This window comes from Tursiops truncatus, chromosome 1, assembly GCF_011762595.2.
Source record: "Tursiops truncatus isolate mTurTru1 chromosome 1, mTurTru1.mat.Y, whole genome shotgun sequence".
Classification (NCBI taxonomy): domain Eukaryota; kingdom Metazoa; phylum Chordata; class Mammalia; order Artiodactyla; family Delphinidae; genus Tursiops; species Tursiops truncatus.
Genome location: NC_047034.1, coordinates 709,125 through 735,527, shown reverse-complemented (window position 1 = coordinate 735,527; position 26,403 = coordinate 709,125). Strand labels below are relative to the sequence as shown.

At 44.6% G+C, this 26,403-nt stretch overlaps 1 protein-coding gene across 25 annotated transcripts in view; it reads left to right on the top strand.

The window, feature by feature from the left end:
- PPP1R12B (protein phosphatase 1 regulatory subunit 12B) overlaps positions 1-26,403 on the top strand; it is a 211,001-nt gene that overhangs the window by 31,442 nt on the left and 153,156 nt on the right. For 24 of the 25 annotated variants that reach the window (XM_033843065.2, XM_033843002.2, XM_073797947.1 and 21 more), the window contains exons 2-3: positions 18,667-18,797; positions 23,379-23,497. In XM_033843065.2, coding sequence (XP_033698956.1) covers positions 18,667-18,797; positions 23,379-23,497 — 250 coding nt within the window. The remainder of the gene's footprint in view (positions 1-18,666; positions 18,798-23,378; positions 23,498-26,403) is intronic. The other variant, XM_073798270.1, reaches the window with a different exon arrangement.

The following is a 26,403-nucleotide window of genomic DNA, read 5'->3' as shown; positions in this document are numbered from 1 at the left end:
TTTTGGGTGACTTATCCCTCCGCCTTGCTCTGTCACCCACTTCCAGTCACCCCCAACACGGTTCTCACCTAGACTGCTCTTCCCCTAAGCGCCTGGCTTTTTGACCATCACGGTAGCTGCTGACTCAGTCACTCCCATTATAACCTAGTTCTTATTGGGACTCCCAGTTCCTCCCCCATCTCTCCTCACGTCAGCTTCCCTTATCTTGCTTAGATTCTGTGTGCACTCTGTAATGCTTTCCCTGAATCCTAAACTCCTTTATCTCTGAAATGTTTGAATTTATCTGGTAATGTCCTAACTCTGGATGAACCCAAGTCTCTGGTTTCTCTTTGGTTCCACCGAAGCGGTGGAAAAATCACAAAATAGTACAGATTTTTACCACTTTACATTTATGGTCACCAAGTTCAAACAGGTCCTTACCATTGTCTGGAAATGCTGTTATGTTTTCTCTGGTCAGCTCACCACGCCTTCCCTGAAAAGATCATTTCACACCTCTCTGCTTTCCTGCCCTTCTCACCACTGGGCTTCGTCCTCTCTCTTCCACAGCTGATGCCGCCTCCTACTGCTCTGCCTCCTAGCACAGAATCTCCCACCTGGCTTTCGTCTCCAGCGCTGCCCCAAGTAGAGCTCTTGAAAGAGCTTTGACGCGGGGCTGTCGGGGCACAGGGCTGAGAGCTGGTTCAGTGAGGAGGCCCAGGGCAGACGGATGGGCTTGAATGCTCTCATCTTCGTTTTCAGCCTGTGACCTTGGGCAAGCTGTCTAACCTTTAAGGAATGAGAATAATAATAATATCCTCCTTAAAAGCTTTCTAGGAGGATTAAATGAATTAATGTATGGGACAGTGCTTAAGCCATAGTACTAAAAAATTTACTGGTTAATATTGTTTGATATTACTATTTATTAATTAGAATAATTACTGTTCTGTTCATTATATAAAATATAATTATATAAACTCAAATCATTATATTAAATATTTAATTACTAGTACATTTTATAATATATTGACTAAATATATTAATTAAATAGATTAATATTTAATATGATAAACAGTATTATGATTACTCCCACCACCACTTCCATTACTGTTATGGTTATTACTGCTGTTTCACAGATAAGATAGAAAACAGAGAAATTAGATGAGAATTTCTTTACCTTTTCACCTCCAAACCACTCTGCCTTTGTCTACAGCATTCTCTGTTCCTTCCCTCCTGTTGCAGTGGCAAAGGTGTTTCTTCCATCTAATCCTTCCATCTTCGTTTTAGAACCTTTCTCCACAACCAAACACTGTTCAGTCTTTCTTCAACCTTTTCCTTTTATTTTGACCCTTCCAAATGACATTAACCATGCTGGCCTCTTCCATTGTACAATAACACGCCCCCCCGCCCAGCCGCTCCCCAGCCTCTAGTTGTCACCCTGTCTCTTCCCTCCCTTTCTTAGCTGTATTTTCCAAGGCTTATCCGTGCTTTCCTTTCCACTCACTCGTCATTCCATTCCTGTCACACCTCTGCCTCGTTGCTGCGTTGAAGCACTCCGTGCTGAGGGCATCTGAGGCCGGTGGGTGCGCCTGATGCCGACATTTCTGTTCTTTGTTTCACCTGATGCTCAGCAGCATCAAGCACTCTCTCCTTCCTTCTTGACGCCTTTTGATTCTGTGGCTTCCGTGATCAGTGTTTCTCTCTTTTCTTCTCTGGCTGCACCTTCCTTGCTTGCGTGTCCTTTTCTACATGGTTTTTAGAGGCTAGAATGTCTCAGCCAGCACGTCAGGATGGCTGAGTGGTCTAAGACTCCAGACTCAAGGTGTGCACCCTAGAATGGCTCGAAGCTTGGTGCTAGGTCTTCTTTTCACTCCATTCTCTTCCCATCTCTTGTCCACATGCCCAGCTTCAAATAGTCCTCAAAAAATATTGGCTGCTGTCACCATTGTTAACATTATTTGCCAACCTTCCCCTTCCTTAGAGGACTGTTAAGAAGACCCCTGGGAATATATTTAAATATTGAATATTTTGGTAAAATGAATGGCATTATATTATAATTTACTTATATCTTATTATTCCACTGAAATTAATCTGGCTCTAAAACACAATAAAACCCAATCCTGTTGATCAGCTTTATTACAGTAATATATTATTGGAATAAAAAAGTTGTTGATATGATGTGTCTAGAATTACCTTGTTAAGAATTAGTAATCATCAGAGTGTCCACATTGAGCAATGTTCAGACACCATACATGAATAGCCATTTCCGGGCACTGAAGAAGATGATATGGATAATAATAGTAATAACAATGACAATGACAAGAATTCAGCATAGTCCTAACAGAAATATCTTCTGTATGTTGTTTCCTGTTCCTTAAATTCAGCAGATTTTCATAGGATATGATCTCATGGCCTAAAAGAAGGGAAGAGACCTCTGGAGAAACTGACAATTCTAAGTCGGTACATCACACCCACACCCACACCTACACATACATATACACGCATACACACACAGAGACACCCCCCTACATACACATTACACACACACACACACACACACACACAGACCTAGACACAGAGACACACATACACACACACACACCACATTCACACATACATATAAACACAGGCACGCACATACACACACCAGAAAAAGCAAAAACACAAAAACCAAGGGCAAACAAATTGTAATGTCATTTCCATAGCAACAAGCTGGGATTTTTGAAATGTGACGTCAACTTAGAAGATGAAAGTCTTCTACTCCGTGTGTCATCATGTTAGTGTCACCTGGTAGATGGTGATCTGGGTCTTCACTGGACTCTTTTCATAGTTGTTACAACATTTGACTGATTTTGATGACATTAAATTGCCTTTCAGGAAATGTTCATCATTTAGTTACTTTGAAGTCCCTCCCCCACCAACCTGTTCTTCCAAAACAGTTCTGACTTCTTTAAGAGACGGTCAGGCGCACTGGGCGGCCCAGTATTCCCGGGGACAAGGGTGCTTCCGTCAGAGCAGTGTTGTGTCTGGTGCGGCACATAGCTTGCCTGGCAGAGGTCTGGGCAGAGGGGCAGATTCCCCAGGCCTGCTGGGCGTGGCATGGTGGTGCTTGGGTTTCCCTTAGGGTGCTGACGAGCTCAGAAAGCATCCCTCTCTCAGTGGCCTTGGAGACGCCTTTCGATCACTATTTGCTTACGAGTTTAAGAGTAGGATCAGAAAAGGGCTCCCCCTTTCCTTCTTGCTCCTTGCCATATGCAGTGCTACGCTGGTGCCATTTCAGAGTTCGTTGTTCAACCCACTCTCTCCCCTGGTACCAAACACAGATCACGTTGTGTAGATTGAGGTGGGAGATGAACCTCTGAATGACTAAAAGCTGGTACTGTGATCGTCACCGTGTGGACTCTGACACTTCTGCTCCCGGCTAGCGGTGCCAGGACACCCTGTGTGCTCACTGGACGTGCCTGGGGATGAATGTTAACATGACGGACTGTATTAAAATAGGATATTAGAAATGGTTTTCGTATTTAGTTAAAGTCACACATTTGTCCTATAACCAGCAGATTTCTATCCTAGTTAAACTTGATGTGTTAGGTTACATTCTAAATAGTTACTGGTACCATTAAGCAAATGTGTATTGAATGCTTTCTGTGTGTAGAGTGCTATTCTAAGGCCTGGGGATACACTGAGTAAGTCACAGTCTCCTTGGAAGGAGTTTAGCCTGGTGGGCAAGTTGACAGTCAGCGATAAGTACAATAAGATGCAAGGCGCTTGGAGACGTGGGCGGTGGTAACTGAGTCTGCTAGGATGGGAGGGACAGCGAGGCGGGCTTCATAGAGGAGGTGATGTGTGGACTAGGTCACTGAGACCACATAGAAGCTCTAAGCAGGGAAGACATTCCAGGCAGAGGAAACGCGTGTGCAGATGTGTGTGGAAATGTGGCACGTTTGGAGACTCATCATGGTAACGGCGTATAATAGCTGGTAGCAACATGTGTGAGCGGGTACATTGACTGGTCCCGTTCCAACCTCTGTACACATATGAAGTCAGGTAGTCCTCATAACAACACTGTGAGAAAAATACTGCTGTTCTTCTTCTTTTAAAGGTAAGGTAGCCCAGGCAGAGAGAAGGAACTTACCTAGGGCCTTAGAGCCATTAAATTTCACAGCTGGCATTTGAACTCAAGCTTTCTGGCCAGTGCTCTAAATTGGGTGTCAGCAAACTAGAGCCCACAGGCCAGATCCAGCCCACTTTCTGGATTTGTACATCCTACAAGCTGAAAATGGATTTTGCATTTTTAATTGGTTGAAAAAGAAGAACAATATTTTGTGATGTGAAATTTATATGGAATCTAAATTTCAGTAGCCATAAAATTTTCGTGGAGCACAGCTACCCTCATTGGTATTGTCCATGGCTGTTTTCACACTGCAGGCAGAGTTGAGTGTTTGTGGAGACTATATGGCCTGCAAAGCCTAAAATACTTACTCTCGGGCTCTTTACAGAGAAGATTTGCCATCCCCTGCTCTAAATCAATGCACCAGACTGCCTCATAATGCATTTTGTTTTATAAAATCACACAAAGCCCGTGTGTTAACAGCAGTACTTGGATTTCCGTACTAACCTCTTTAAACATCTACTTTCGTATTTGTTATCTCTTATGTCCTCCCATCAACCCTGCGGTCGGAGGAGGGTACAGTTTGGTGCTTGCTCTCTTACAGCTCGGAAACTTCGCTGTGGAGAGATCGGGCTGGGCTCTGGCATTTGTGTTGCATCTTCTGCTTGTGTCGTACCTTGTGCTGCCCCCCCTTCTGTTCTGAAATGTGCCCTCCACCTCTGTCCTGAATGTGCCCGTGCTCACGCTTGGGCTCGGCCTGTCCACGAATGAGGTGATGGAGACCGTTGAAAGAGCCCACGCTGCCCTTCACCTTCAACACGTCTGCAGCAGCAGCTGACCTACCCGACCTTGGCGAGGGTTGCCTAATCCTGGGTGCACTGCCCGCCAAGTGCTTCAGGAGCCTGGGGTTTGATTACAGATAAGTAAGCACTTGCCGTGAAAGGAGACAGGGACAATTCTCATTTTTATTTCCGTAAAGGGATGCCATTGCATAGCTGGGCTATGTCTTCAACTTAAGTAAATTTTTAATCATTTTTCAGGTTTTCACTTGTGCATTATTCTACCTCTGGAACATGAGGTTTCTTTTTGCTATTCCTGATCTTTTCCTGGGCTTAGTAATGCCTTCTCTTAACAAGTAAAAAACAGAAGCTCTCCTCGTTACCTTGGCAATACCACTAAGCTAGTCACAGAGGGTGGAGTCTAACTCTTCCGTGTGTGTGACCTCAAGGGATGTTTGTGTTATTTATTGATTTGTACTATTCATTCCACTGCCTTACCTCCAGGACTTAGCAGTCTGAGAGTTGGACTATAGGCCGTGTTTCTTAAATTATTTAGATTGATGCTTTCAGGAAAAAAAAAAAAGTTATTTCGATTTCTAAAGTCTTAACCGCTATTACCTTCTCTTTGAGCCCCAATAGTGAATTTATATTATCAGCAAAATTGATTATCCTTAAAAAACTAAAAACAGAGTTGCCATATGATCCAGCAGTCCCGCTCCTGGGCATATATCTGGAGAAAACTCTTAATTCAAAAAGTTACATGCATGCCAATGTTCATAGCGACAGTGTTTACAATAGCCAAGACATGGAAACAACCTAAAGGTCCATCAACAAGGTGTGGTGTACACATACACACACACACGAGAATATTACTCAGCCATAAAAAAGAATGAAATAATGCCATTTGCAGCAACATGGATGGACCTAAAGATTGTCATACTAAGTATGCCAAAGACAAATATATGATACCACTTATATGTGGAATCTAAAAAAGATGATACAGATGAACTTATTTACAAAACAGAAATAGACTCACGGACATAGAAGACAAACTTATGGTTACCAAAGGGGAGGGGGGGGAGGGATAAATTAGGAGTTTGGAATTAACATACACAGACTAATATATATAATATAGATAAACAACAAGGTCCTACTGTATACCACAGGGAACTATATTCAATATCCTGTAATAAACCATGATGGAAAAGAATTTGAAAAATAATATATATATAAATATATATATGTATAACTGAGTCACTTGGCTGTAAACCAGGGAACTAACACAGCAGTGTAAATCAGCTCTACTTCAATTTATGTATGTATCTATGTATTCATTTATTTAGGCCCCGTTGTGCAGCTTGTGGAGTCTCAGTTCCCCCAACCAGGGATTGAACCTGGGTTACGACAGTGAAAACACTAAGTCCTAACCACTACAGCACCAAGGAACTCCCTACTATACTTCAATTGTAAAAAATACAATACTTCTAATAAATAAAACAACAACAACAAAAATTGATTATACCCAGAGTTGGTCTGTTAAGGCCCAGCAGAAACAAGATGCTGCCTTAAGAAAGGTCAACTATGATTCTGCTCGTAGCCAGCGTTTCCTTGGCCACAGGCCGAGGTGCAGAGGTCAGAGCAAGTTGGAAAGCAGTCCTCTGTGTCAGGGGTCAGATGCCTCAGGGATGCAGCTCAGACACCTATACAGCGATGGGCCTCACGAGTGCAGACGTTTGTCTAGACCCAGTGAGTGAAGCACATAAGGTGTGTGCTTTCCCCATGTGCAGAATCTACTTCAAAAGAAAAATAAGGCTGTGCGCACGCATTGAGCGCTAGTTAATGATATGCACGGTGAAGGGTTTCGGGGACTTGTGGCAAAGGTCTGAGTCGGTGAGGGGTGGGTGTGTGGTACAGCAAGTCTAGTGCAGGGTTCGTGGTGGGCTACAGGCTGGGAGGAAGTTGAAGTTCTTTGAACTTCTCTGTATGTTTGAATGTTTTCATGATACAGTACCTGGGGAGAGCGGCTAGGGCACGTAGCGGGCAGGGTGGAACCCAGTGGGGATGGCGGGGCGTCAGGAGCTCACGCTCTGCCCGGAGACGGCAACTGCTGCTCGGCTCCAAACGCTCGTCGCTTTGTGGGAATCTGGCCCCAGCATGGCCAAGTGTTCTTGTTTTCTAAACGCCTCAAACTGGAATTTTTAATGTGAAAAATCTTTTTTTTATAATGCCACATGGCCCAACAAAATGCTTTTAATTTACCAACTCCTTTCCTATCCCAGAGATTTAAACTTTAGAGAAAAAATTGGAGGTGTTCTCTTGGTTGTAGAGTCACCGCTGTTGTCACTAACATGTGACTTTAGAGAGATTTCAGCTGCAGCTGAGATCTGATCCGTAACCTCAGCTCCCCAGCTCTGTGGGCTGCTGTTCAATAATGCTTTGCCAGGGCCGGGCCACAGCACTCCTGACACTGACCCAGCTGGGGCTTAGCTGCGGGGCCGGGGAAGCTGCGAGGTCAGGCTTCTTGGCCTTGGTTTTCCTGGGCTCGCTTGGGGGTGGTGTCAGAGGGGAAGGGCAGCAGGCAGTACCCGCTGCACGTGGCAGTCACTGAGGCCTTGAGAGAAATTAGCGCTGCCTGGGAATCAGGCACAGAAAAGACTTCTAAGACTTGCTTAGAATCCCTGTTTTGGCTCAGTGGTGTCACAGTCCACGCAGGGTCCTAAGCTCCTAAAAGCCTGTGTCACCCCTTTTCACCTTTGGCGCTCTGACAGGCCACCCTGTCCCTTCCGCCTCAGGAGCGCTCCTCAGACCCATCCCTTCTCTGTCTCCACCGACAGTACGTTCCTTCAGGACTTCACCCTCCCTGGCCTCGGTTGTGGTTCCCAAGAGGTGTCTCCGTCGGGAGTTTTCCTGCCGGCGGGTCAGGCTTCATGTTCCCACTGCAGTTCTCACTCTCGGACAGTTTTTTTTTTCTTTTTTTGCGGTACGCGGGCCTCTCACTGTTGTAGCCTCTCCCGTTGTGGAGCACAGGCTCCGGACGTGCAGGCTCAGCGGCCATGGCTCACGGGCCCCGCTGCTCCACGGCATGTGGGATCTTCCCGGACCAGGGCACGAACCTGTGTCCCCTGCATCGGCAGGCGGACTCTCAACCACTGTGCCACCAGGGAAGCCCTCTCGGACAGTTTTGATGGTCTCACCCCCTGGCTTCAAAACCTCAGGCCCTCCCTGCTGCCTTCAGGATAAGGTTAAAGTCTTTATAGGGGGATACGGGGCCTTCATTGCTGCCAGTCTCCCCTACCAGCCTCTCCTCCTTCCATGTCCCATTAGCCTGCAGGGTCAAGTTCAAACTCTTCAGTCTGGCAGATGGAAGCCCTGTTCAGATTTTCATGTATGCCCCGCCCCCCGACTGAGTACAAACAGGCCAAACTTCTTACCATTCCAAAAAACTTTTTTTCCTCTCCTCTGGATCTTTGTATGTCCTGTTCCCTTTCTTCTGATTCTCTTCATCCCTGCGCTTTCAGCTGGCGATGCCTCGTCCTTTATGACGTGGGTGAATAATATCCATTTGGGAGGTGCTCCCCGTCACCCCCAGACAAAGTTAGTGACATCGTACTCTGAGCTCTAACACTGTACATGTCTCTTATTTTATGTTAGAGTATGATCCCTCTTGCATGTATCATTTAAATGACTTTTTCTACCACTAAATGGTAAAGTCTTACTCATTTTTGATTCCTGCCTCTCTTCCTAAGCACTATGTCTGGCATGGTATAGGCCTCAGTAAATGTTTGCTACGTGAATGAATGAGAAGTGCTTCACGCTCAAGGGACACGTCACTAAGATAAAGTCTTAACCTGTTCTTTGGTGATGTGTCAGTGTCAGGTCTGCAACTTAAATCTGTCTTCTCAGATTTTCTGCCTGTGCTAACAGCAGACCTGATGGGCCTCTACAGCAGCGACTCTGTTACGTTTGTACAACCCGGTCTGCGGGCCCGGAGCCCCCTTGTGAGCTGTTCTTCCAGTCCTGGCTTGTCGTCCTTCCTTTCCTCTAGTCCCGCCTCTCGTTTACTTCTTCTCTTTCTTACTAACAGAACCTGACTTCTGTGGCCTGTTGGCATCTATTGGAACTTACATAGAGTTTATACTATATTTGTGTTTATTTTAAATGAAGTATATAATTTTTGCCCTTTCTTGTGCTCTTAGAGACTAAACAAAAATAATAATATACTGTTAATAGTCACAGTAGCAGCTAACACTTCCATAGCATCAAACTATATACTGGGCACTAAGTGCTTTTGTGTACCTTAGCTCATCTGTGACCCATGATGTAGGTACTGTGATTGGTACGATAATTTTGCAGATGAGGGAACGGAAGCATACAGAGACCACTTGTTTCAAGAACACAGAGCTACTGATTGGTCGTCCCAGGGTTTGACCAGGCAGTCTTAATTCCATAGTCCGCACTGTAGACTACCGCACTGTACCTGGTAGGGTTGTGTGATTGCGTTCCCTGCTGCCTCTGCAGTGTAGGACCCTGCCCATGGGAAGACATGACACAGACTAATATATTAGTAGCTTTGCCTATGCAAAACTCTGGATGAAAATGCTGGGAAAATAATCACTTCTTGCTTAATGTCTTCTTTTAGGAATAAAATTTGCTGTACTGATTTATACTTTGAGAGTCTGACCTTCCTGTAATTTCTTTGTGGCTTTTACTCCTTACCCAGCTCAGGTCCCAGAATTGCCTGCCTTCCTTTTTTGAGGCTTACTTGACAGCGTGGAACATTGCCCGTGCCCTTGCTTTCAGACCATACTCTTGTGGCTTGTGAAATACTTGTTTATGGGCACAGAGTGATCTGGAGTTAAACAGAAAAATCGCTCTCCATGGGACAGCAGTTTACATGCCAACTGGCAGCAGGGTGGACCTTGGGCTGCGGTTAGGACAGGTAGCCAAGCTGTGAGGGAGGTTTCTAATCTAGCCTCATGCTAATAAACAGAGTGGTAACCCAGGCACTTTAAATGGGATCTTTGTGTTTTGCATTTAGTCTAGTCAGGAGTGACCAACTCACATCAACCAGTTGGCCACATTCCTCATATGAAATTATTGCAGAGCTAGACTAATGTCAGTTTACCCTGTATATGCTAGAGCAACGTCATTTTTAGGAAGATAGTGTCAGGTATTAAAAATGTTCCATCACACACACACACACACACACACACACACACACACACACACACACACACACACACACACACACACACACACACACACACACACACACACACACACACACACCACACACACACGGGGCTTCCTTGTCGGTCCAGTGGTGAAGACTCCCCACACCCAATGCAGGGGGCACAGGTTCGATCCCTGGTTGGGGAGCTAAGATCCCTCATGTCACACAGCGCAGCCAGAAAAAAAAAAAGTTCCATGGGCCAAGTGGTATCTTGAGCATGGCCCATGAATACTGTTTTGGGTGCCTCTAAATTGGTAGGTAGAAAACTTAGGTGATTCCACAACTGAGTATGTGACCTTATAATTCATTTAACTTTTCTGGGCTAGTTTCTGCATCTGTAGAATGCAAAGTCGTAATGCGGACTGTTCCAGCTGCCACGTTCCTTCCTTCCTTCTACAGCTTTGATATAGTCTACTTTTCCCAGGGAACCTCTTTTGATCTAGTCTGTTAAGGTGAGTCATTTCATGACTTGGTAAGCCTCAGCCCTTATGTGCACAATCTGTAAGAAGATTATCTCTCCAAGGGCTTTCTTATTGCTATACAAGTGTCAGGCTGATTTAGCCATATATACTCTTTTGATCTGAGAGCAACTCATGCTTGGAATTTACCACAATTATTAGGCCTCATTTATTGTTCCTCAATATTAAGATTATCAATGAGTGACAGATAGAGATTTGGAGACTGGAACTATAAAACTTCTGTTTGAGAATAACCATGGGCTTTGAGAAGATGCAGCTTTCATTTCCTGGGCCCTTTCTTCATCTTCTTTCTTCTTCTTGACTTTTCAAAAACCTGCCTTGATGACAAAAGTTAGGTCAGCTGTATATAGCCTTTATAGTACAGAAGTTGCCAAGGTGATACCTGTAAGAGAACTTATAGGGCTTTTCTTCATTTAAATGCACGGGGAAGGTTGAGGGAAACGTTATTAGAAGGGTTAGGGCTTGCGGCACTTTGAGGATGTCCTATTAGAACCCAGAATGAACATATTTTTGAAATCTGAATACGGCCAACCCTTAGACAGTATAATACTTGCTCTTAACTGAAGGAAGGTGTTCTCTGGTCCCAAATTATGAACACTTACAGTCTGGGGATAGCATGCCAGTTTATCGAGAACAAGAATCTTAGTGTACACTCCATGGAAAATTCTTTCCTTCTGATGTCTGTGTTGGCTCTCTCTCCTGAAAGGCCTCAGATCTGTGTCCAGAGCCTGCCTGACCACTGAGTACATAATCAAATATAGTTCTCACCATCTGGGAGCCAAACTGTCCATGCCAGTGGGGCTGTGAGTCTCACACAGAGCTGACAGTGGCTGGGTCACCTGCCTGTCGGAGCAGACTGCTGTTATGATTCTCACTTCAGTAGTGGTTACACTGTATCACGGGCGGAATGGAAGGTTTGACTCAAGCACTGGGTCAGGCGGTATGAACTACAGTAAGGTAAAGCCTTCTCGTGCTGATCTGCTGATGGTTGAGATTTCCAGATGTACTGACTTCTTTATCACCTTGAATCTGTTCGTCTGAATTCTTGTCACACGGTGAGGCTGCCCTGCTGGAGCAAGGGGACTTTGAGCTCAGACACGCTGTGTCCACAGTGGGCTCACCATGAATGAGTGAGTCCGCTCACTCACTGCCCCCCCCGAGTGTCAGCTCCAGTCCTCGGCCAGAGCACCTGCAGCAGCGTGCCTAACGCAAGCACTTGGTCAGCTCTTCCAGGGCAGTTGCTCTTTGGGCTGAAAATTGATCGAAAAACCTTCTGTTAAATGCAGCTGTATCTTAAGAAGTGGTATAATTAATTTTTTGACCAGCTTTCATCTGGCAAAGAAGGGTGACCCGCTGCTGTGACTTTTGTTAGTACCAGGGTGTGAGGACGTGGCAGGCTCTCTAGGTTCTGACTTCCTGTTCCGCGCCAGTCATATTAGTTTCCTGCGGCTTCTGTAACACATCACCAGGAACTTCGTGGCTTAAAACAACAGAAATCTATTGTCTCACAGCTCTGGAGGCCAGAAGTCTGAAATCAGGGTGTTGATGGGACCACACTGCCTCTGGAGGCTCCAGGGCAGAAACCTGTTCTTTGCCTCTCCTAGCTCCTGGTGACGGTCGGTGTTCCTTGTGGCCGCATCACTCCAGTCTCTGTCCCCGTGGGCACACTGCCACCTCCTCTTCTGCCTTTGTCAGATCTCCCCCTGCCTGCCTGCCTGCCTCTTAGTTGGACACTTGTCATTGGACTTAGGGTCTCACCTCAAGACCTTAACCTCATTACACCTGCAAAGACCCCTTTTCCAAGTCAGGTCACACTCTCCAGTTCCAGGGGTTAGGACATGGACATATCTTTTTGGGGCCACTGTTCAACACACCGCATCAAAGGAACGGAGATCTGTGAACACAACAGAATGTATGGGAGGCATCAGTATACAGCGTCCTCAGTGTAGCCCCAGCCCGTACTTGGATGTGCCGCATGATTTTGGTGGGATTAGTCTGGAGAGAAGCCTTTGGTGAGTCCAGATAACCGAGAATCAACAGAACGTATAGAAAATGTGACTTTCTGTGCCTTCGGGCATTCGTTCTTTGTATTCAGCAGACATCTTTTGGTGTCCTACTAGGTGCCCAGTGCTGCTCTAGGTATTTGGGATATATCAGTGAACAAATAGTCAAAGATTCCTGCCCTTGTGGAATTTACATTCTAGCTTTGCTAGCAATGACTTGAGAATTTCATATAGGTGATTCAGGGTGTTTGGCTGATAAATATTTTTGTGAACGACATTAGGCTCTTTGCTGTTATCTCCAGGCAGTTAGGGTTTTCAGCGTAAAGTTGAAATTATATAATTTTGGGAATAATACAAACTTTGAGTTATATACACTATATGTAAATTATTGTTATTGAATTATAAAAGTTGGGGATTGTAAAGGACAAAATAGTTAAAGGTATGCAGTGGGGATGTATTACGAGCATCGTCATCTCCCAGCGCTTTTGTCAGCCTGATTTGTGGAAATCAAGGCAAGCGTGGGCTGAAAAATCCAAACAAATAGGCGTCCCGCTGCCCCAAGGCCAGCGTCAGCATGTCCCCTGTGCTGGGGTGGACGGGCCTTTGTTGGGGAGACGCCGTTCTGGGCCCAGGCAGGTAGTCTGAGCAGTGTCCCGAGACACGGCAGCAAGGTCAGCGCTTGGACCGGTGGCGCTTGGTGGCGGTGACAGTTGCAGGCTATTTTGGGAACGGAGGAGGCTTTGTTTTGTAAGGCGGCCCCTGCACTCCCAGATTAGCTCTGGCACTGGTCAACCATCAGCCCTTGCTGGAGAGAGAGCAGTATTAGGTACAGTAGAGGGACTGTGGTACTCTTGCCCATTTTACCGCTAAAATCAAGGATTTTCCTTGGAGGTAGCTTCTCATTGCCAGGGAACTGTGACATGCTGACTTTAGGAAGCTTTAAATTATTACCTGGCAATTTTTCTGATAGCTTTCTGGGCTAATAATTAAATAATATCTCTTTCTCTCAAGGAGCTTAGAACAAGTTGTTACTTTAGTAATATTCTGCTTGTCTTTAGGGAAGGAAAATATAAAGAAATGGACATAAGCCACGGCAGAAAGAATAGGGTTAAATGCAAAGAAGAGCTTTCCCACTGATGTCAAAAGTAACAGCAGAAAGCTGTTTAGCCTTCTTTGCCTGTTCAAGAAAAGGAAAGACCTGTGTGTGGGGAAGGCTCCCGCAGCCCTGTGTGGAGGCGCAGCGCTGGGGGCCACGGCCCGGGCGCGGCTTTCGTAGATGGCGAGTCTGCTCATCCTGCCGGCCTAGTCCCCATGAGTCAGCAGCACAGCTGCAGGCAGAGTGGGCAGAGGGCGTCTAAATTTAGTCATTGTTTAGTTGAGAAGGTTTTCAGGGACTGTTTGTCTCTCCTCCATGACTTTAGTCATATTCTTTCTTCTGGAGGGGAAAAAAACAAAAACAAAGAACAGAGATCGGTCACTCCAAGATATGTCATGAGAGTGACTGTCCTACAAATCTGTTGGCGGGTCTGCCGACGACGATCCTCTTTAGTTAACTGTGGACGTACTGTTTGAGTCCTATGGCTCCTGACCTTAGGAACCCGCAGGATCCTGGGCCCTGGAGGGAATTTCCTGAAGGCAGATTAACAAACAGGCTCCCGAAGCTTGCTCGTTCAAAGACGTTTGCAACCGAGCTGCCTTCCTCCCAAAGGGCGCTGGAGCTGGAGGGCAGTGGGCTTGACAACAGCAGTGCCACGCGCTCTGCCAAGGGCTCATCTCCTACACCCTCACTAAGGCCTGCGGGGTGGGCAGCATTCCCGTGCTCCAGGTGAGCCACTGGCGCTCAGGTTGTATCCTCGCTCAAGACTCTGCACGCTGGCAGGGCTGGGGCACGAGCCCAGGTCCGCCTGGCTCCAAAGCTGATGCTTCTCACGATACACTGTCCTGCACTCTGTGGAGGGTGTTGGGAATCACCTAACAGTTGTCCTGCTTTATTTTCTCTGAAATGATTCTTTGGAGATTGATGCTTTGTCAGATTACGTCGCAGATTAGGCCAGCTTTTTGTTGTTATTGTCTCGGACATCCTCACAGTGTCATGCTTATAAAAATACTGTATCAAGGATTCAAGATTCATAGACAGAAATTATGAAACTGAAAAGGAAGAGAACTAAAGTTATGATGGGTGAAGGAGATTAAGAAAAGGAAGGGAGATACGTAAGAGGGGAGGAAAGAGAAAAGACAGGTTTTCTCCTGTTTGATACCTGGACTAGCTGGGGTTATTTTAGCCTCAGGAATTTGGATGCCATCATCTGCAAAGGGTGAAGAATCATCTTGAAAACACTGGCTTCCAAAATTCTGCCTAGTGGTGGTGTGGCCATTGGCTAAGTGTTCAGGCTGTTCTTTCAGAGCCAAATACATTTGCAGCCAAGCAAGGAGCAGTTGACCCAGCTGCTTAACACAGGTCAAGATGGCACGTTTGACCTTCCTGACACAGGAGTTTATGACTACATGGGCAGAGAGAGTACTTACCCTCTAAACCACTTTCTTCTCCTTGGACTTCAGCACCGTTTTGAAAAGTGCCCTCGGACTTCCCTGGTGGTGCAGTGGTTAAGAATCTGCCTGCCAGTACAGGGGAAACGGGTTCGATCCCTGGTCCGGGAAGATCCCACATGCCGCGGAGCAACGAAGCCCGTGCACCACAACTACTGAGCCTGCGCTCTAGAGCCCACGAGCCACAACTACTGAAGCCCGGGCACCTAGAACCCGTGCTCCGCAACAAGAGAAGCCACCGCAATAAGAAGCCCGCGCTCCGCAACGAAGAGTAGCCACCACTTGACACGACTAGCGAAAGCCCGCGCATAGCAGCGAAGACCCAACACAACCAAAAATAAATTAATTCAAAAAAAACTTTTTTTAAATGCCCTCTTCCATCCTCACAGTTAAAGTGTTAATAGTTTTTAGTGAGGTACTCTGCAAGGGGTTGGTTAAATCTTGCCCGGTGGGATTATAGACTGGCAGACATACTAGACTGGCAGACATACAGTATATGAGAGATTTAGTGATAATCATAATTATGAAATAGTTTATAATGTTATGAATAGTTATGAAATATTTTACCTGGTAAAGAAGTATAAATGGGGAAAGCTTGTCGCAATTGATCAACCTAAGAAAACATCATAGAAGAAATGTAATTTTTGGAGCTGCTTGTTGAAAAAGAGACTGTCGTGAATACTGGCTATAAAAGTCGTCTGGCCTCAAAAGATCGGGTTGGAGGAATATATTATGTGACATCAAATCAAATCTAGGTTGAGATGTTTAGCTAATCTCACTAATCGTAAAAAGAGTATCAAATGGTTTGGGGGAAATGAGTGAAGATGTCATTTTGTAACCAAGGTCGCCTAATCAAATATCCTCTAGATTGCATCAACCGCTTTTCATCCATCCTTTGTTTCTAAGCGGGATTGACACGCGGTTTATCTGGAGGGGTTTCCTGAAGTCCTCTTGGTAGGATAGGTGCTCCTTAAGTGGAGTAGTTACCCTCTGAATTCTGGCCTGAATTCTTCCCACAGTAAAACCTTTTGCTGTTTAAACTGTCGCTCATTATCACCATAAAATATCCCTTGGTATATTTCACTGACGACATCAGTTCTCAAACTGTTTCATCTAAGGAATCCTGTACACGCTAAAAACTTACTCAGGACCCCAAAGAGCTTTCGTTCATAAGTATTGTTATATATTACTGAAAAATCTTGAAAATATTATTAATATTATTATTAATTCATTTAAAATAGCAATAACCCATTACATGTTCATATAAATCACATATTTTAATTGGAAAGAGCTATATACTTTCAAAAACAAAAGCAAAGTCAGAAAAGTCCACTGACATGGTGGCGTGAGAAGAGTGGCATTGTTTTACATTTTTACAAATCTCTTAGTGTCTGCATTCAGTCTTGTGTATGATACATTGTTTTGATTAAAGTACATAAAGAACATCTGGCTTCACATGGATGTCTATTTGGAAAAGGGAGGAATATTTTAATAGTCTGTCCAGACAACTGTGGGTATTCTTCTTGGCAGTATACTGAAACGCCAGTAAGTATATAGTAGTTTCTTAAATGTTAGTTGCAGTGTGGAATCTGAAACCATGTCAGTGGACTTTTCTTACTTTGAGATATTAAAATCCGGTGGTCTAACTTGTATTTTGAATGAATCTTTTACCCATGCATGATTTTCTCACACCATGCATCTGATTATGTGGAAAATATGGGTTCATTGAGTTATGCACATCTTCCAGATGTTAATACGTTTCAGTCTATAATATCAAAAGACCACATTTGTTGATAATCCCATTGACCGCATCAGAAAACCGAGTATTAGGAAGCTGTCAAGCTCATGGTAGTGGGTATGTTTCCCAAAATTCTGATTTTAATTGGATGGTCAAATTTTATCATTGGCAACAAATATTAGGTTTTTTTCTTTGAAGTGACGGGCTCACCTTGTTCATTTTCAAGTCTTAATCATTGTAATTTACCTGTCGGTTGCTCTTTTGAGGAAAAACAGCATCTGTGGAAAAGCTGCTCGTCGATCTTGCAACTCAAACAGATGCGCAGGAGCTTTTTGCTTAGGGAGGGTGCTGTGCTTTGTTCCGTGGAGAAGGGCTTTATGTGTGCCTGCTGTTTTGTCACACACAGTATTACGAACGCTTACAGTTTAATAAAATTAATAATGTTCACTGCTTCATCAAGGTCACTCTTGAGTGAAACTGGCCTTTTTTGGGTTTTGTTTTGCTTGAGAGCATGTGGCCAGGAAGAGTACAGTCAGCACCCGCACCCTCTGGTGCCTCCCTTGACTTGTGCAAAGGCTCCAGGAGTTCTCCCCACCATGTCTTTGCATTGTTAGTGCAAATGTCAACACAGCAGAAAAGGCAAATCATGTATTAATATCATTATAAAAATCATTTTGGGGCTTCCCTGGTGGCGCAGTGGTTGAGAGTCCGCCTGCCGATGCAGGGGCCGCGGGTTCGTGCCCCGGTCCGGGAAGATCCCACATGCCGCGGAGCGGCTGGGCCCGTGAGCCACGGCCGCTGAGCCTGCGCATCTGGAGCCTGTGCTCCGCAACGGGAGAGGCCACAGCAGTGAGAGGCCCGCGTACCGGAAAAAAAAAAAAAAAAAAAATCATTTTGATCCAGATAATTGTTTCTCAGCTAAAGCTTTAACCTTTGTTCTTTTTGAAAAGGAGGGGGTTAAGAGACAAGTTTTAGAAAGAGGACTCTCATTTGTTTCTGGTCCTGAATTGTCTCAGCTGTTTTGGATCCACCGCAGCCTTGATGATGGTCACTCTTACCGGTGTGGGCTTTTTGCCTCCTTTTACTCTGTCGATAGTCTAGATGGCCTTTGGGTCTTGGCAGGCCTCGCTGCTGTTTGTGACTGTTCCTTTTGGGCTTCTGGTAGGCCGGAAGGCTTTATGCAGAAAGCCTCTCTGCCTTCTCATTGTTGCTGTGAGTTGGGCAGCTAAGGATGCCCAGCCAATCACAACTGCAAACATACTTTGCCATATTGTCTGCGGCTATTCAGAAGATAGGTGAAAAGAAAATACATTTCTTCTGTTTGAAGGATCACTGCACCCTTTCTCACCAAAGTGGGGATAGTTTAGCAACCCTAGAAGATAAACTGCAACTTCCCACTGAGAAAGTTGCATTTGATCCTATGTGACTGTTTTCCTTTAAAATTCATGGGCAAATTAGTGGTTCCTAACATTCCCTCTTTTTTTTATAATGATGAAACAGCTCACCCATTTATAGTTTTAGAAGTCACTTTCCTCGTTTAACCCTAACAGCACACTAAGTAAGATTAAATATCATTATGCCTGTTTCACAGCTGAGATACTGAGGCATGGGAAGAATTCAGGGATTTGCATAAGATCACAAAGCTGAGAAGTCACGCTCTGGACACTTGCGTCAGGATGCAAGAAATGGAAATTAGTGTTTCATCAGCGCTGCTGCATTGTCCGTGCCCAGAGCAGCGTCTGGCGTGGTGTAGAACTCAGTAAGCACTTGCTGAGTAAATGGATGGACTTTTCTTTTCAGGCTTGTATTGATGAAAATGTGGACATGGTGAAGTTTCTGGTGGAGAACGGAGCCAGTGTGAACCAGCAGGACAGCGAGGGCTGGACGCCCCTCCACGCAGCAGCGTCCTGTGGCCACCTCAACATCGCGGAGTGAGTGTCTGTGCTGGTGGGGCGCTTGTGGGACGGCCTTCGTTCCTCTTCCACTCTGAAGGATTTGAATTTCATAAATAGTAGTAATTTCTCTTTACCGCAAATTATAAAAGCAGGAGATTGAATTATTTTTAAGGAATAATTGATGCTGTGTTTTACATAGCTGCTAAATCTGTAGTTTTTTTAGTTGAAATTTTGTGTTTGCTTCTATTTTCAGGTAATTCATATTTGTTGGGATATGCAGAGGTGGCTTCTGTCTGTTGCACTGTCTGGGTTGACTTTTTTTTTTTTTTGCGGTACGCGGGCCTCTCACTGCCGTGGCCTCTCCCGTTGCGGAGCTCAGGCTCCGGACGCGCAGGCTCAGTGGCCATGGCTCACGGGCGCAGCCGCTCTGCGGCATGTGGGATCTTCCCGGACTGGGGTACGTACCCGCGTCCCCTGCATCGGCAGGCGGACTCTCAACCACTGCGCCACCAGGGAAGCCCTGGGTTGACTTTTTGAGCAACTATAGCTGGACACGTGGGCAGGCCTGGAGAATTTTTCTGGACTTTTTTGTAAACCTGTTTTATTGTTTTTTTTTTTAAAAAAAGCAATGCTTAATACAAATGAAGGTGGAGAATGCCTGGCTGCTGGTCACAGAATTCACGTAGGTAATAGCAGAAGAGTGAGAGACAAGCGCCGAGCAAAGGAAGGGTGGGAGGGGCACGCACACCCCCCCACCCCCAGCCCAGCCCTCCCCTCATTGAGACCAGCCTCCAGCACAGCCGGGGCCCCTCCCTGGGCAGAAGAATCCCAACCACATAGTGTCTGGGCTGGAAGGGGCACTAAGTAGATGTCTGTTGAATGAAGGAGTGGTCAGGGAGGTTATTTTTAAATAGAAAGAGACGTTGGCACTTAAAACATCTTTAAAATGAGGCAATTGAGTGTATTCTACATGAGAGTAAGTGTAGATTGCTAAGGCAAGTTCTCTAAATAAAATCATGATATGCTGTGGTCCTCTGAAGATGCAGTTGCTTGTCTTAAGGCCACTTTCAGTAGGATTAGAGCTCCGTTACATTTCATCTGTTCAGCAAACAGCTCTGCAGAGGCCTGGGAATGGCCTCCCACAGAAACTACTTTGCCCGGGTGTCCTGGGGGAGGGTGCCCAGTGGGGGAAGTCAGACAACGGCAGGGTCAGAGGCAGAGAAAGATCAGGCCGAAGCACTGGTGTTGACTGGGCTTCTTGTTCTAAAAAGCGGGTGGCTGGACTGGCCCCACCGCCAGCAGGAGTCAGCAGCGCGGTTTTATCCTGTCTCCGTTCTGGTTCCGTGAATCAGTCGCCTCCTCTCGCCGGGCTGCCCCTTCGCAGGGTCTCACGGGAGGGCTCTGATTCTCAGCCTAACCCATTCACCAACGTTCCGATGCTGAGGAGTTAAGGTGGCTTCCTCACAGGTTTCCATTTTCACTTGAAAACTGTATCTAAGAAACATTTATAGAACATGTTAGTCCCTCATCATTGATATTTGATTATTTGTTCAGGTGGCTTGTTTGTGATTTTGAGCTATCAAATCTCATCAATTCAAGGATTTCACTTTTCTCCATTGGAAGGTAACAGGCAGAGCTCACGCTTGGAATTAGGGCCCCTCGTGTTGGCGTGATCCACGGAGGCTCTTTTTTCTTCCTTTTGTGAAACTGAGTACAGAGGATGATTGTAAATGCTTTTTCACGGTGGTTTCTTTATCTCATCTTTGTGGATGAACATAGTTCCTTTGGAAATAAGTTCACAATTTAAGTGTCTCTTGCCCAAATAAATATTACCTTGAGTGAAATGAATTGATGAGAGTTACTGTTTCCATACAGGTGATTACTAGTCAGACATGAAAGTCTGGCCAGGAAAGATGAGCTGGACCAGACCCCCTTTGTGGTGGGGTGGTGGGAACGGCCCTCCTTACCTCCTGCTGTGCGTCACCCTTAGACGGTATCCACTTGACCATCTTTACATGCTCATCTGTGCAGCAGCATTTTCTGGACAACGAAAGAACCCCGTTGCTTATGCTACTCATTTTGGTTGGCTCACCTCAGGGCCTCTGAACAGTGTTTCAGATACGATTAGCATTTGATCATTTTGTCATTTTTCTTTTTGTATCTTTTTTTTGGCGGTACGCGGGCCTCTCGCTGTTGTGGCCTCTCCCGTTGCGGAGCACAGGCTCCGGACGTGCGGGCTCAGCGGCCATGGCTCACGGGCCCAGCCGCTCCGCGGCATGTGGGATCTTCCCGGACCGGGGCACGAACCCGTGTCCCCTGCATCGGCAGGTGGACCCCCAACCACTGAGCCACCAGGGAAGCCCCTGGGGACCCAGGTTTGATCCCTGGTCAGGGAACTAAGATCCCACACGCTGCATGGTGCGGCCAAAGATAAAAAAATAATAATAAATTAAAAAATCGTACCTCATAGGTTGGTATGGATTCTTGTTCAGGTAAAAGTGTGAAGCTAGAGAGGTTTTTCCTGTTTCCTTCTCACCCTTAAAATGGTTTAGGAAGGTAGCCTTACCTAAGAAGAATCTCTTTCTGAACCAGATTACTTTCTAGAAATGAGTCTTCCTGATCATGGGTCTAAGAACTTGTCGGAAAAGGGAAAAGCAGGGGCCTGTATGCCCAAGTGACATTGTGCCTGATCCAGTAAAGAATGGAATGGGTGTCAGAGCAGAGTGGCTAAGATGTTTTATTTATTTCACGTAGTATTTGTGGGTTGCCAAGAGAGGAAAGAGCACGTCAGACCTCATGGCAGTGATAGCCATGAGAAGGGCACAGCTGTTGCCCTGAAGTAGCTTCCAGCCTGGTGGGGCAGCTGCATCGAGACCCGCGTGTGTCACGACAGGAGCGCGGACTTAGTGCTGGGGAGGACTGAGTTCACGGAAGGAGAGGGAATGTGTGGTTGGTGAGAACAGGCAAAGGCATTTTCAGTGGACCTTGAAAGATATGAAACGTTTCTAGCAGGGAAAGGAGAAGGGGAGGGTGTTTCATCAGTTGGGAGAAACTACTCAATCTGTGGGAGAGACCGGGCGACAGTGGGGTGTGTCTGGGTTCAGTGAGGCATCGAGTTTGATTGGAGCAGAGGGTACAGTTCCATCCAGAAAGCATTTATCGAGTGCTTACTGTGTATATTACTTGCATTTTGATTTTTCAGGGTTGGGGAGGTGTAGTTGAACATCCTCTTTGTCCTGAAGGGGAGAAACCAAAAGAGAGGAGCTCTTGATTAGGGAAATGAGGGGCAACAGATGGACAGAGGACTGGGCCTCAGTACAATTAAGAAAACACGTGGAGCAGGTTAGCCTTGGAGGAGAAAGAGTTTGTTTCTGTCTGAGTCTGTGAGGGAAAGATGGAGAAAGCTGAAAATGAGATGAGTTCATATATGTGGAATCAATCTGTAAGTTAAAAACATTTATTGAAGCTCTATTTATACTAGGTACTAGGCAATGAGAAAGCAAAAACGTGGTCTTGATGTAATCTTTGTTGATTCTCCTCTGCCTCCTTGAATACAGTGGCCATGCGTTGATTATCCTCTTAAGATCTTCTACAGTGTCTAAAATGTGGTACCTTTAAACGCAGGAGGGGACCAGTACATGCTTACTGAATTGTTGATTCGTTGAAGTTTAATTTAAACAGTTTTTCTTTCTCCTTTAAATACTTATATTTGATAGAGCTCCCAGCATAATTGGGATTCTCACTGGCCCAAAAGTAACTTGATTTAGTGCCAAGGTGAACTAGACTTGAATTCAAAAGACTGGGGCATAACCTCTGCCATTTGCCCCCTAATAGTACCCACCTTGCCTACTTCATAAAATTGTTTAAGACTCATTATATAATTTTACGTGAAAGTACTTTGAAAATCAAAAAGGATCTATGTAAGGTATTAAAATTGTCAGACCTTTCTTCTTTAGGATCAAGTATTATATTTCAATATAGAATTTAATCATTTAGAATAGAACAATTTGTTTCCTCAGTAATTTAGTTTCTTCTTAGAGTGTAGATTTCATCTACCTGGCTGGTTGAAGGGAGAGTTCTATGAAGGCGTAATTTAGGCAGATTGATGAAAATTTTAATTCGTCCTTTATTTTTCTGTTTTCGTGCCCCAACACTACTTAATATACTCTTAATGTGGCATTGGGAAAGTTTCTGTGAGAATTACTTCTTTACGTGTCTTCTGGGAACTCTCATTCTCAATATTACAGGTGTAGTAAGTCCTTTTGGGAGCCTGTGTTTGGACCCCAGGGATGGTGGGTGAGCTTTAGGGCTGCATGTCTTCCTTGTGATATTTAGAGAGTCTCTTGCTGTCCACTGGGAATGAGAGGGTGGGGGTTAGGAACATGAGTGTGAAGGAAATCCCGCTTGTAGGCATTGTTCTTACCAAGAAATAGGGAAGCTTTTGATCCTAATTATTGAAGGCTAGTGGAGTTAGAAATTAACAGTGGAATACCTTATCTGGGACCACATTAAAAACTCCAGAACAGAGGCCGTGCTCTGCATTGAACCCCAGGGATAGGAGTGTAAGCTGATGTTAGACTGGAGAGAGAACCTTGATTCTGGATCTTGTCTGCACAGGTATTTCATTAACCATGGAGCCAGCGTGGGTGTTGTGAACAGTGAAGGGGAAGTCCCCTCTGACCTCGCAGAAGAGCCTGCCATGAAGGATCTTCTTCTGCAGCAAGTGAAGAAGCAAGGTAAGCTAGGGGGTAGGTGAGGCTCTGCTGTGCAGGGCCGTGCGCTGTAGTGTGATAGGAAGGTTGGGTCTACCCGCACAGCGTTAGTCATCATTACCCACATCACATACCCTCTTAATACTCACACAAGAATAGGCCAGATGCCAAAAGGAGGGCCAGTCCTTCCTTGTTTTTTCCATTCTGGGGCTGTGTACCCATTGTGCAGTTAGGCGACCTGACTGTTGTTTGATGATGCAGGTTAGACTGAGGAGGGGCATGAGCGTGTCTTACTCTGTGTACACGGTGTGGACTTTGCTCCACACTGTGAAGTCTAAAGAAAGGATGAGATACAGTGTCCCTTTGAGTACTGGCCAAATTCTGCTTATGACTTTGCATCTTTTCTCTTGATGAGAGCTGAAAGTGGTGCCGGTTGAGGTATTTATTGCAACCTCTGAAATGATCTTTAACCATACTAATCATGAAAATTATTTTGGTAGTTTGTCACGGTAAGGAAGCTAACTTAGAAGAATAAACTCTGAAAGAACTTATTTTATATTTTCAGAAGAATCCGTTTCAGAGACTAGGTCAGGATTCTGCTACTGGAGGTCTTTGGGTTCTTTTAGTTAAAAAAGTAGCAAATAACACTCGTTAGTTAGCAGGGAGGACAGGTCTTAGGGCGTTTGCTAGAACCACCACAAAACTCTGTGGACATGGTTTATAGTGATGTGTAGTCTTTCTGTTAAACCACTTTACCCACAATCTGCAGTTGAGTCCAAAAGATTTCTCTCCAGTGACCTTTTCTGACATGATGCTTTAGAACAGTCAGGGCCAGTCCTGGCCATATCCGTTTGCTCACATGTTATCCAAAGCTGCATTTGCACTCCTACAGCAGAGCTGAATAGCTGTGACAGACCAAATGGCCTGCAACGCTGAAAACATTTATTTAATATCTGGCCCTAAATAGAACGTATGCTGACCCCTGCCTTAAAATAATGATGTTCTAGGGCAGAAAATACTTGTATGAATACTGTGTATAGTTTTTGTGTCATATTGAAATGAAGAACTTTATGCCTAATTTACCATCAAGTGCCACTCAGCCTTATCTCCTCAGATTGGTGTTACAATTTACAAGTGACTTCTTAAAAATAAACTGGATTTTTAATAGTAGTTTTGATTTTAATTTCTGACTCTTCCATTAAGGAGTATACTCTGTTGGAAGAGGCATTCATATGTATGCTTACCTTTGCAGCACTGTTAACTCTTTGTGTGTGGAATTCTGGTCTGTTCCAGATCAGTTATACCCCTTTCAGTTCATCGAGAGGATGTAATAATTGTGAATACAATACATGTGCACCCAGCATCGGAACACCTAAATATATTAAGCAGATACTGACAGAGCTGAAGGGGGAAATAGACAATAATACAATGATAGTATCCTGCTTTCAACAATGGATAGATCATCCAGGCAGAAAATCAACAAAGAAACGCTGGACTTAAACTATCCTTTAGACCAAATGGACCGAGTAGACATACAGAACATTCCATCCAACAGCAGAACAAACCTCCTTGCCAAGGGCACACAGAACATTCTCCAGAATAGGTCATATGACAGGCCACAGTACACGTCTTGGCAAATTTAAGAAGACTGAAATCATACCAGGTATATTTTCTGACCACAGTGGTATGAAACTAGAAATCAACAGCAGGAGGAAAACTGGAAAATTCACAGACTGTGGAGGTTAAACAGCATGCTACTGAACAACCAGCGGGTCAAAGAAGAAACCAAAAGAAAAATCCAAAAATATCTTGAAACAAACGAAAATGAAACACAACATTACCAAAACTTGTGGGAGGTAGCAAAAGCAGTTCTAAGAGGGAAGTTTATAGTGATAAATGCATGCCTTAGGAAAAAAGAAAGATCTCAAATAACCTAACTTTACACCTCTAGGAACTAGAAAAAGAAGGACAAGTTAAGCCCAAAATTCACAGAAGGAAGAAAATGACAAAGATCAGAGCAGAAATAATTGAAATAAGAGACCAGAAAAACAATAGAAAATATGAATGAAACTAAGAGCTTTTATGTTTTTTGAAAAAATAAACAAATTGACAAACCTTTAGCTAGACTAAGAAAAAGAAAGAAGACTCAAATAAATAAAATGAGAAATGAAGACATTACAACAGATACCATAGGAATACACAGGATCATAAGAGATTACTGTGAACAATTGTGTGCAAACAAATTGGATAACCTAGAAGAAACGGGTAAATCCTCAGAAACGTGCAACTTACCAAGACTGAATCAGGAAGAAATAGAAAATCTGAATGGATCAATAACAAATAAGGAGATTGAATCAGTAATCAAACAACAAGAAAAACCCAGGACCAGATGGTTTCCCTGGTGAATACTACCAAACATTTAAAGAAGAATTAATACCAGTCCTTCTCAAACTCTTCCCCAAAAATTGAAATGGAAAGAACACTTTCAAACTCTTTTTACAAGACCAGCATTACCCTGATAACAAAGCCAGATAGGTACACTACAGGAAAAGAAAACTCTAGGCCAATATTCCCAATGAATATAGATGCAAAGATTCTCAACACAATATTAGCAACCTGAATTTAGCAGCACAATAAAAGGATCACACACCATGATCAAATGGGATTTACCCCTGGGATGCAAGGATGGCTCAACATATGCAAATCTATAAAAGTGATATACCAATTAGTAGAATGAAAGATAAAAATTATATGATCATCTCAACAGATGCAGGAAAAGCATTTGACAAAATACAACATCCTTTTGTGATAAAAATTCTCAACAAACTGATTGTAGGAGGCATGTCCCTCAACATAATAAAGGCCACATACGACAAGCCCACAGTTAACGTTATACTCAGTGGTGAAAGTTTGAAAGCTTTTCCTCTAAG